The 12,834-nt window shown below is 42.5% G+C and overlaps 1 protein-coding gene across 1 annotated transcript in view; it reads left to right on the top strand.

The window, feature by feature from the left end:
* The window catches only part of USP13 (ubiquitin specific peptidase 13), a 141,037-nt gene that overhangs the window by 44,660 nt on the left and 83,543 nt on the right, over positions 1-12,834 (top strand). Inside the window, exon 3 of the mRNA XM_066240834.1 lies at positions 2,520-2,580. Within this exon, the coding sequence (XP_066096931.1) occupies positions 2,520-2,580 (61 nt within the window). The remainder of the gene's footprint in view (positions 1-2,519; positions 2,581-12,834) is intronic.

Here is a 12,834-nt window from a genome sequence, read left to right as displayed (position 1 = left end):
TGCTGTCTGATGGATCTCCCGTTAATCTGTAACAGCTATGATGTTGCCTCTATGTGGTCACACTTGGTGGATACATTTTTACCCTGATTTTACTTGATCTTTTGAGTATTTGAACTTGTTTTCCTTTTGGAACTGCCCCTCCTTTGCTTTCTTGGGTACCACCATTCTTTCCTGGCTTTCCTCCTGCATTTCGACTGCCCTTTCTCACTGTCTTTCACCAGCATCGCCTTCTCACTTACCCCTTAGGCATCGCATTTCCTAGGATTCCATTTGACCCTCCTGTCTTCTTTCTCTGAAAGCTGCTCTTCCTTGTCACTGTGCAACCTCACCACTGCCCACATCTTTGTTTAACCATGGTCTCTGGCTGATGACTTCCAAATCACTAATCTGCAGAGCCGACGATCTGACCATCTGACTCTGACCTGGCTTTTTCTCCTGACAACATCTCACAGATACTGAAAGCTTGCTCTGCTCAGACTAAATGTTGTCTGTCCTTTTTCTCAGAGTTGTCCTTTGTCTTGAATTCTGGAAGCCTAGACATCCTTTGGATCCTGCTTTCATTCCATGACTGGTTGGTGACCAAGTCTTGTTTGTCTGGGGCTCCCAAATAGCTCTGAAGTCTATCCTGTCCTCTCCCTGTCCTTTTTGTTGAGTGCTCACCATCCCTCAAATGGACCAGTGCTATAGCTTCCTGACTAGCCTCCTTCCTTCAAACTTGCCGCCTTCAATCCACTCAGTCTGTATGCTGCACTCAGAGTAATCTTTCCAAGTGCCTGTGTCTGCGCATCTGGGGCTTAAATCTCTGAGGTCTCTCCCTTTGTGGCAGGATGAAGTCGAAACTCTTTTGCCTTTGTAAGGCCTTCCATGATCTGGTTCCTGTTGTAGCCTTTCTAACCTTTACTCTGACTCTACCAGCTTTGTGCTCCAGACATAGCAATCCACTTCTCCTTTTTGGAACACACTGATTTCATGCCTTTATGTGTTTTTCTCTTTTTGGTCTGGGGTGCTCTACTTTTACCCCATTCTTCTTTTACCTATTGCATCCCCTGTGGTTAGTACATCCATCTATCTGTTCATCATCCATCTATCAACCATCCATCATCCACCTACACAACAGCTATCCATCCATCATTCATGCATCCATCAACTATCCATCATCATCCATCCATCTGTCCACCCATCCATCATCCATCCAGCAAATACTTGCTGACCAGCTGCCATCTGCCAGGCCTGCTTGCTCTTCTTCCCTGTCCATCCCTGACCATCCCCTTCACTTCCAGAAGAGCAGTTATTTCCTCCTTATAATACTATTGAAGGTGGTAAGTTTGAAGGAAGGATGTCATGACTTTCTATGATACTCCAGGATTGTTCAATGTGCCTTCGGTACAGGGTTATTTTATATCTTTTTGAGGCAGGTTAAGTGGAGGGGAGGGGACCAGAGGCTCTGAGACTTTGGAGAAGAGGGATTCCAAGAGATGACATGGACTTGGCATTCGGATTTGGAGAGACAGATTTCTGAGCTGACATGTTCAGTAATTTTCACATTCCAAAGATGTGAGCTATTAATTTACAGTAGAAGCTGTAAGAATGTAAGGTGAGAATCACAAAGATGAGTCAGCTTTCAATGATAAAATAGGAGAAAGGAAATTTCGGTCTAGTAAGAACACACACTAAAGACACAGTAAGGCTTTGATGCTGCCATCACGTGTGACCACACGAAAGGGTGTTGGGGTTTGACCCGCCCCCTGCATGTGCTGGAAATGCGCTCTTTTCTATTATCTGAAAGAACATAAGATGTGGAGGTACTGTTTGCTTTTGGAAACATTTTTATAACCCCATCTGAGAGTACAATTTTTTGTGTGAGTGTCATAGGGTAATATGACCTCTTTTGCATGAACACTTGATGGGTGTTTATTCTACTGCTGCCAAAGACCTCCATGCTAGGTAGAAAATGCGTGCAGTTTAGGGAGCAACATAGCCAGCCATTGGGTGGTGCTCCAGAAATGTTTAGGGAGGTTTGATTGATGTGTAATATGACCAGAGTGTCAGTGACTATATATTAATATTTATTATATTTTTCAACAGTAATTGTTGGACATGCCCAGGTCCCACCAGTGGGGACCTGGTAGGGAGCAGGAGAATAAGAGCCTCCTTCCTGGAGGTGCTAGCATCTTCCCAGAGTAGCTCCAACTTTGGGCATGGATGCCAACCTCGGGAGAATGTGGCGATTTGAAGTTGAAGCACCTACTTCACTTTAATGCCTGGTTCCACTTCCCTTTCCAGAAGTGTTTTCTTTATAGCTTGAGAAAAGAATCAGGTGGAACAAGAGCATTGCCCTTCACTTGCCTCCATTGACCTGGGTCAAGTTCCTGTTTATGCTGGAATATCTAATCCAGGTTGAATATTTCCTCTGGGCTCTTACAGAAACTGGGAACCTCTGGGATGTCCTCTTCCCCACCCTGTTCCCCAACAGTCTGTTCCATGGGCTGCATTTTAACAGTTTCTTGTTTTCTTTTCAGAAGGTAAAAGGGGCATCTGGTGGCGCTTTACCGAAAAGGAGGAATTCCAAGATTTTTTTAGGTAATGTACATAGTTATTAGTAGTGTGCTCAGTTTTTCTGTGTGTGTGTGCTTAATTTGGAGTAATAGGTTGTTTATTACCCTACGATTTAAGGATGAGCGGAACCAGTTTAACTTGAGATGATCTGATTCCATTTCATATTTAGGACTGGTGAAGGATGTTAGCACTTTTGCTGTTAGCATTATTGTGATTCTGCTTCTGGTCTCTTTTCTTTTTCTTTTTTCTTTTTTATTAGGTGAGAAGAGGGGAAATAGTGAGCAGATTCCCACATGTGCACTGACTGGGATCCACCTGGCAACCCCATCTTGGTCTGATGCCTGAGTACTGAGCTATTTTTAGCACCTGAGGCTAATGCGCTTGGATCAACTGAGCCATCCTCAGTGCCTGGGGCCATGCTCCAATGGGCCACAGGCCGTGGGAGGGGAAGAGGGAGCGAAGGGGGAGAGAAAGGGGGAGAGAAGCAGATGGTCATTTCTCTTGTGTGCCCTGACTGGGAATAGAACCCCGGATGTCCGTACACCAGGCTGATGCTCAGTCCACTGAGCCAGCTGGCCAGGGCTGCATTCTTATTCTTAGATTTCTTTTCTTAATTTAATTGCAACCTATCTATGCTTATTTTATGGATATAAAAATATTCTCTCCATTATCTTTGGTGATAATTACAAATTAGAATTAAATTATAATTAAAATGAAAACAAATTATTTCCAATTATTTGTGTCAGGGTTGTAGTGTCTTTTCATGTTTGTCTTTTATAAATATTAGCCAAATTGCTAACATTATTCGGGTGTCACCCCTTTTTCCACTAATGTCCTCATATGTTCCAGAATCCCATATTGCATATAGTTGTCATGTTTCCTTAATCCCGGCTAATCTGTGATGGTTCTTCACTCTCTTTTTGTCTTTAATAATTGTGACACTTTTGGAGAGCAGTGGCCAGTGATTTTGTAGAATGTACCTCTTTGGATTTGTTTGATGTTTCCTCATAAAAAGGAAGCCTGAGGTTATGCCTTTTTGGCGAGAATACCGCAGAGTGCTGTGTCCTCCTCAGTGCATGACATCAGGGGCAGTGATCCAGTGTCATCATACTGGTGACGTTGGCCTGATCCCTGGTTAAGGGCTGTCTGCTGGGTTTCTCTACCATATTGTTACAGTGTAATTAATAAATGTGTTGTAAGTGATATTTGGAGATTACGCTAATATGTTTCTCCTCAAGGTTTTATCCACTAATTTTACCACCCCTCAGTGGAACTTGCAGCAACAGTGATTACTGTGTGTTTGACTAATAGTGATTTTTTGTCTCCCTCCTTCAGAAGAGCTGGTTTTGCTTATGCAAATGAGTACTGGTCTCTAATACCACATTATCATGATTGTGTGTCATGCTAAGCTTTTCCTATGGTATTTCCAGGATATAAGGTAGTTTGATAATATTTGACTGAGCAAGTTTAAATCCCTAAATGCCTGGGATTATTGTTTGAAAGGAATTTCAAAATTGTTTGAATATTTCATTCAAACAATTCAAATTGAAATTTCATTTTGGTTAAAAGTCTGTACACACACACACATATATATATACACATACAGTTGTTTGTATGGAAAATAATACAATAATTGATAAATAATAATACAAGAATAAACTTTATGTTTTGTGGTACTTACAACTGTAAACCTACTTTTGCTCTGCCCTGTATATATAAATATGTTTGTATATTTACAGGTATTTGCATGCTTCTCTGTGTACATGTGTATATATGTTTATGTAAATGTGTGTGTATCTATGTTTACACAGATACACACACATATGCATGTCTGACTGAGAGTCTGGAAGAATCTGTCAAAATATACTCCAGCCTGATCAGGAGGTGGTGCAGTGGATAGAACGTTGGACAGGGACGCAGAGGACCTAGGTTTGAAACCCCGAGGTTGCAGGCTTGAGTGTGGGCTCACCAGCTTGAGTGTGGGGTTGCTGGCTTGAGCATGGGCTCATCTGGCTTGAGCACAGGCTCACCAGCTTGATTGAGCATGGGGTCACTGGCTTGAGTGTAGGATTATAGACATGACCCCATGGTCACTGGCTTGAGCCAAAGGTTGCTAGCTTGAGCAAGGGATCACTCACTCTGTTGTAGCCCCCAATCAAGGCACATATGAGAACCCAGTCAATGAACAACTAAGGTGCCGTAACAAAGAATTGATGCTTCTCATCTCTCTCCCTTTCTGTCTGTCCCTATCTGTCCCTCTCTCTGTAAAAAAAAAAAAAAAAAGAATATACTACAAATTGTTAAAAGTAGCTCTTTTCTGGTGGTGTGATTGAGATGCTTTTCATTTCCTTCTTTTTGCTTATGTTTTTAATTTTTCTCCATAACAAATGCATGTTACTTTGTAATAAAGAGACGTAGTCATTATTTGAAAAGTAAAGCCATTGGAAACAGTCACAGAGCTGACTTTTTCTCCTGCCTTGATTCTTCATCTTGTTCTTTAACTTTGTTTCTTTTACTCAGAAGACTGGGGTTTGATTTCTTTATGATCATTTTGGTGATAGATGATATTGTCAAGTAATTATTAAAAAAGTCAGTGCAAAGGTAAGCACTGAGTCTGTGCTCTCTTCTGGGTGGGCCCCTTCCTTTGCTTCCTGGGAGCACTGACCCACCAGCTCATTTGGGTGGGACTTTTCTGCAGTCTGTGTTCACTTAACATGCCATGTCTCAGAAGACACAAGACGTGCCTAATACAGCCCAGCAATAATGTTCTATTTTGCCTGTACCAGTATTTTAAAAAATTAAGTTAGCTCCTGGGACTTGTCCCAAGCTGTTTCTCTCTATTGTGTTACAGCTGACGCTGCACAAATATGATATATGTTAGCTACTTCATCCCAATAGGAGTTTAGTTTTACAAGCCCTCATTTACAGGCCTCTCAACTGATGCTGCATTTCTTCCCATAGCTGGTACTTTTGTCACCTTGACTACATCTGGCGCTTAGGTAACAGAAAATTTAAAGTATAGGTGACTTTAAACAAGATAATTGTTTGTTTCTCTCTCATGTGGAGGATGTGGGGAAGCCCAGCCTGGGCTGATGTGATAGCGTCATGTTCTGCTAGAATTCGGCTCTTCCCATGTTTCTGTTTCACCCTCTATACTGGCCTGACTTCCAACCTCATGGTTACTTCATGATCCAGAATGGCTGCTGGAACTCCAGTCATCGCACCCCCGTTCTGAAAAGCAAGAAAGATGAAGGGAAGGGGGGGGGACAAAACTACTCTCCCAGGAGAGTTGCTTCTTTTTGTCAGCCTTCATGGATTCTCAAGCAATGCCTCAGTTTACACCTCTCTGGTCGGAACCTGGACATGTGGTCACACCAGGTGCTGCCCAGGAGACTGGAAAGTAAAGTCTAACTGGCTTCATCATTTAAAGCCTGTTACGAAGCAGGAAGGGGAGAATGGATCTCAGGAGGCAGCTAGTAGCTTCTGCCACAGATCTCTTCCCTGAAAGGGACATTGGGGTTGTCACTTTATGCAGAGGAAGAGAATCAGAACTCTTTTGCCATCTCTCATTTCTTTGAATAGGAAGTACCTTTCCACTGCTATTGCAATTGAGTTATGATGCCCCTCCTCCTTTACAAAACATGTAGATGACTAATGCTTTCTCCTGAAGAGAGGCTTTTTTCCATATTCACTCAATGACTTGTGAATAATTCCTCCTCCTTTGGTTCAAAAGTCACATTGAAACCACTGAGTCATTCAGATATGACTGCGCTGTTGATTTTATAAGGCAGGGGGTCCCCAAACTTTTTACACAGAGGGCCAGTTCACTGTCCCTCAGACCGTTGGAGGGCTGGACTATAAAAAAACTATGAACAAATCCCTATGCACACTGCACATATCTTATTTTAAAGTAAAAAATCAAAATGGGAACAAATACAATATTTAAAATAAAGAACAAGTAAATTTAAATAAACAAACTGACCAGTATTTTAATGGGAACTATGGGCCTGCTTTTGGCTAATGAGATGGTCAGTGTCCGGTTCCATATTTGTCACTGCTAGCCATAACAAGTGATATGATGCGCTTCCGGAGCCGTGACGCGTGTGTCCTGTGTCACTGGAAGTAGTATTGTACATGAGCAACGCCGCGCTTTGCAATAACTTGTGCTCCTCTCACTGACCACCAATGAAAGAGGTGCCCCTTCTGGAAGTGAGGCAGGGGCCGGATAAATGGCCTTAGGGGATCGCAGTTTTGGGACCCCTGTTATACGGGAAACTGAGGCCATTAGCTGGTGCTGAATGGTTTGCCCCAAGTCTCCTGAGCACCGTCTTGCCCTCAATAGTCAAGTTACTTTTCCTGTTATGTTGATGTTCCTCAGGTGAAATTACAGTTAAGGATCATTCCCTTTGCTATAGTTTCTGCTGGTAATTTTTTTTTTAATCAACAATGACAACTAACTGACCAGGCAGTGGCACAGTGTATAGAATGTTGGCTTGGGATCCTGAGGACCCAGGTTTGAAGCCCTGAGTTTGCTGGCTTGAGCATAGGCTCATCCCGCCTGAGTGCGGGATCATAGGTATGACCCCATATGATAAAGCAATCAGTGAACAACTAAGGTGCCACAATGAAGAACTGATGCTTCTCATCTCTCTCTCCCTCTTCCTGTCTGTTTGTCCCTGTCTATCCCACCCCCTTTTTGGAAAATAAAAAGACAACTGTTTGTAACTTTTGAATAATTTACATTTTATACTTCTTTTTGCATTTAGGATTAAAAAATATTTTTTAATGCATAACACATGTACAAAGCCTAAAATTGTAAAATTATAAGAGGCTCTATAATGAAGAGTAAGTTTCTTTCTCTCCCTCTGTGTCTCTCAGCTCCTTGGTTAGTCCCCAGAGACAGACAGTATTTTCTGTTTGTACTGTCCTTTTGTTCTTTTATATCTTGTATATTCTTCCAGTGATAGTCTATATATATTTAACATGCTTTTAGACTTTTTCCTGTCAGCAGTGGTGAGCCATTAACACTTTGGTTCCCAAACTGTGCTCTGAGGCACCCTGGGGTGCTGCAACAGGCTCACAGGTGTACCTCAGATAATTTTAAGTCTTCAAGGGACACAGTGATGCTTGAACATTGCATGAACCACTAGTTCATGTAGTTTCACTATTAGAGTGTCCAGTATTCCTTTCAAGGACTTCATCTTTTGTGAAGCTGTTTTTTTGGTGATTTCTATGGTAAAAGGCAAATATCATGTGAAGATAAATGTGGGATGGGAATAGGGAGGCAGTGCCCAATCTGATTCAAAGAGAAGTTATACAGTGCCCAGCCAGTGCATGCCTCCCATAAGTAAGTAATTGTGGTTATTTAAGAATGAAATAAAACATTTTATTTCAATTTATGTGCATTAATGCATTTGATAAAATATATCTTTGGTATTTCATAAAAATAGTGTTAAATATTCTTATTTTTAAGTACCCCATTCCCCCAACGTTCATTAAATTCCTTTTCTTCTTGGCTTTAGTCCTGGCATTTATACTTAATGACAAACAGGTTGCAAAAGAGAGCATGTGGGGAAAGTTCCAGAAATGGGCTTGTTCCGAAAACTCACCTGTGCCTATCGTGACCAGAGGATTCCATTTTGCCTCTCCTTTCGAAGCAGGTCACAGAACAGGGTGTGCACGCCAGGGCTTTCCCGTACCTTCTTTTGAGGAGCATGTGCTGTCAGATTGCCCAGCACGGGAACTGCCCGATCGCTGCCCTCCAGCGCTCACTCAGTCATTGTGGTCCGGCTGTGAGAACTGCGGGCTGGGCATCAGAGCCCTGGCTTCACGTGGGGTCATCGTGGTCCGGCTGTGAGAACTGCGGGCTGGGCATCAGAGCCCCGGCTTCACGTGGGGTCATCGTGGTCCGGCTGTGAGAACTGCGGGCTGGGCATCAGAGCCCCGGCTTCACGTGGGGTCATCGTGGTCCGGCTGTGAGAACTGCGGGCTGGGCATCAGAGCCCCGGCTTCACGTGGGGTCATCGTGGTCCGGCTGTGAGAACTGCGGGCTGGGCATCAGAGCCCCGGCTTCACGTGGGGTGCACTCCTCACTGTGCCGCCTCCTAGTTTCCACAAGTTACTGGAACTGGGAGTAACTCAGCCTCTTCTCTCAGAGAGCTGAGTGAAGTAGTGCTGGGGAAGTGATATTTCAAAAATAAATGTTTTTTTTAAACGTAGGATAAAACAGCCCGTCCAGGAATCGCCAGTTACTAGCTGCAGTGGAAGTGACTCCTGGGAGAAACTGGGGGTCCCGGTCCTACTGGTCCCTCAGGCATGCTTACTCTGTAGGAGTTTCAACTGGATATTTTTGGGGTGGTGAGACTCTAATTAGAGAAATTGGAAAACTTTAGACATACTTAGGATTGTGGGGTCATATATATTCAGGAGAAACCTTAGATTTGTCCCTTAAAATTGGAGTATAGTTTATACCTCTGTTGACTTTTTCTAATTGGATTAAGATGTTTGGGAAATATAATGGTTCCCTTCTATTCCATTGAATTAAAAATAAAACTAAACTATAAACTAAGTGATAAGAATTTTTTTAACTTTTTTTTTTTTTTATACAAAGACAGAAAGAGAGTCAGAGAGAGGGATAGACAGAGACAGACAGACAGGAACGGAGAGATGAGAAGCATCAATCATTAGTTTTTTGTCGCGTGTTGCAACACCTTAGTTGTTCATTGATTGCTTTCTCATATGTGCCTTGACTGCGGGCCTTCAGCAGACCGAGTAACCCCTTGCTCGAGTCAGTGACCTTGGGCTCAAGCTGGTGAGCTTTTGCTCAAACCAGATGAGCTAGGATCAAGCTGGCGACCTCAGGGTGTTGAACCTGGGTCTTCCGCATCCCAGTTCGACACCCACTGCGCCACCGCCTGGTCAGGCATAAGTGATAAGAAATTTAACAGAGTTCCTACTTTTTTTTTTTTTGCCTGACAGCAGTCTTCTTTTAAAACATATCAGTTACCGCCTGACCAGGCGGTGGCGCAGTGGATAGAGCGTTGGACTGGGACACAGAGGACCCAGGTTCGAAACCCTGAGGTGGCCAGCTTGAGTGTGGGCTCATCTGGTGTGAGCAAAGCTCACCAGCTTGAGCCCAAGGTCGCTGGCTTGAGCAAGGGGTCACTTGGTCTGTTGCAGCCCCTGGTCAAGGCACATATGAAAAAGCAATCAATGAACAATTAAGGTGCTGCAATGAAGAATTGATGCTTCTCATCTCTCTTCCTTCCTGTCTGTCTGTCCCTATCTGTCCCTCTGACTCTGTCTCTGTCACAAAAAAAAGTAAAAAAAAAAATATCAGTTACCAATTAAAAAAAATAGATACAAGTGGTTGCCAGGGGGCATGGGGCGGGGGGTGGTGGAGGAGGGGGTGGAGGAAAGGAGTAGAGAGAGACAAAGATATGATGATGGAAAATGATTTGACTGGGTGATGAGTATACAACATAATCAACAGTTCAAATGCTACAGAAATGTTCACCTGAAACCTATGTACTCTTATTGATCACTGTCACCCTGTTAAATTTAATTTTCTAAATAAAATAAAAAAAACCCACCAAACCATATCAACCTTTTTGATGCTCTTGGTTTACTGTTGTCCTTAGCGTGTGGGTGGGTTTAATTTCCTAAAGTCTGCTCTCACAGACGTTGGCTGCATGTGCTGGGTGGGTGCTGTGTGGGGCCAGGACACAGGAGGTGAGTACCAGTGTGTGCTGGTCTTGCAGCTTAGTATAGAAGCATTCGAAGTTCACGTCTTCTGCACATCCAGATCACGTGGCGGATCCCCACATGTGATTGTGGTCTTTTTGAAACTTATTTCTGAATTGCTTTGGAGCTGAGGCAGCCAAAAGGGAGGGAAGGAGCTTTGGATCATGTTGTCGGAGTGTAGAGAAAGAAGGTGGTGATTGTGGTGATGAAGGTGATGGCAGCTACAGTCTGTGGAGCCCCTTTGACCTGCCAGGTCCTAGACTAGGTGCCTTTACAACCTTACCTGTTTAATCCTCTCAGTAATCTTGTGGAGTAAAATTTTCCATACCTTACTTGTGAGGAAAATGAACTTGGGAGGAACTTGTCCAGGGTTACATAGTTAGTTAATGTTAGTTAATAGGATTTTCTTGGGCTTAGTTTATCATTGTTTTGGGTCAGGTAAGATTTAAATTAGCATTATGTGAGTATGTTTTCTGTGGAAAAGAGTCACCTACATAATATGTTATATAAGCCAAATCTAAACTTAAAAACAAAAGATTTGTACTTTGTTTACTTAAAGTTATTATAAACAATATACTAAAGGAAAATTTATGAATAAAGTTCACCCATTCCCTAGTTTCATTTGTTCAGTTTTCCTACCAGTTCTTGTCTGTGAGCATAACTTCTACAAGGTGGTCTTCACAGTGAAAATGAGTTCGTGTTTTTAGCATGAATACAGCATAAACATTTTCATTTTTCTACATACTCTAAATAAATATCATTGGAATAATAGACTATTGGATTGAACACCATCCTCATTAAACGTTTATGCTTTCATTTTTTTATTACAGATTTTGGGACATTCAAATCTTTATAACAGAATATCTATCTTTGAATCATTTCCTGGAAACAAATGCCTTTAGTTGCTTCTTAAGCTCTTGGGATTTTTTTTTTTATTTATTTTTATTTTTTTATTTTTTTTAATAATTTTATTTTTTTAATGGGGTGACATCAATAAATCAGGATACATATATTCAAAGATAACAAGTCCAGGTTATCTTGTCGTTCAATTATGTTGCATACCCACCACCCAAAGTCAGATTGTCCTCCGTCACCCTCTATCTTGTTCTCTCTGTGCCCCTCCCCCTCCCCCTTTCCCTCCCCCATTCCCCCCTCCCCCCCATAACCACCACACTTATCAATGTCTCTTAGTTTCACTATTATGTCCCACCTACGTATGGAATAATACAGTTCCTGGTTTTTTCTGATTTACTTATTTCGCTTCGTATCATGTTATCAAGATTTGGGATTTTCTTTAACATTGCTTTTTGTGAAACAAACCTCTTGTGGTTATCTAACATCGTTTTGTTTATTTAGGCATTGCTGAGTCTTGTCATTTAGGGTCTTTCATCAAAATGTTTAGACTTTGTTTTAGCTGTATCTCATTTTCTACTTAAAACTACCCTTCCTCCCTTCCTTTGAGAATTCAGGAGCAGAGCTGTATACAAAAGATACTAGGTTTTTGGTTGGAGGCAAAGAACAGGGTAATAATAGAATCTAGATCCTCTGATTTTCAGCTGGCTGCTTTATGTAGTGAGATCACTCTCTCCTATCTTCAGAGCCATGTCTGTGTACCTGTATATGTGAGTTTGTGTGTGCGTGAGAGGAATGTGGCTCAGTGGCTTTTTGTCACCATAGTTCCAAACATCTAAATAAACAAACATGATCTGGGGTGCTGGCATCAGGTGAATGCGAGGCTGAAATGTCCGTGTAAATATTGTGACAACATATTTCCTTGAGCCTTCCTTGAACCTTTACCAGAGATTAGCCAAGCAAAGAGGCGATGACTTGAATAGACCTCATCTTTCCTACTGAAAATTCTTCACAGCCCAAGGACAACAGGGCTATTTAAATTATAGAGCAGGGGTTGGGAACCTTTTTGGCTGAGAGAGCCATGAACGCCACATATTTTAAAATGTAATTCCATGAGAGCCATTCAACCACCTGTGTACGTTGCGTATCATCCAATAAAAATTTGGTGTTGTCCCGAAGGACAGCTGTGATTGGCTCCAGCCACCCACTACCATGAACACGAGCAGTAGGAAATGAATGGATTATAATACATGAGAATGTTTTATATTTTTAACGTTTTTTTTTTTTTTTTATTAAAGATTTGTCTGCGAGCCAGAGGCAGCCATCAAAAGAGACACATCTGGTGTGCGAGCCATAGGTTCCCAACCCCTGTTATAGAGTCTCTCCTCTTCTGTACTATGCAGTATCTCAGCAACTCTTGGGGGGAGGAAGATTGAGAGGAGTAGAAGCATTGAGAGGGGGGAGAGAGAGAAAGAGGGAAATTGAGGTTTTCTTTTTCTTCTTTTTTTAGTGAGGAGGGGAGGCAGAGAGATAGACTCCCACATGTGCCTTGACCGGGATCTCCCCGGCATGCCCACTAGGGGGCGATGATCTGCCCACCTGGGGCTGTTGCTCCTTTGCCACCAGAGCCTTAGAGGCTGAGTGAGGTGAGGCCATGGAGCTTCTCCATGTGTGCCCTGACCG

The sequence above is a fragment of the Saccopteryx bilineata genome, chromosome 8, assembly GCF_036850765.1.
Source record: "Saccopteryx bilineata isolate mSacBil1 chromosome 8, mSacBil1_pri_phased_curated, whole genome shotgun sequence".
NCBI lineage: Eukaryota > Metazoa > Chordata > Mammalia > Chiroptera > Emballonuridae > Saccopteryx > Saccopteryx bilineata.
The sequence above is the reverse complement of the archived record's forward strand: the minus strand, read 5'-3'. Positions and strand labels throughout refer to the sequence as shown.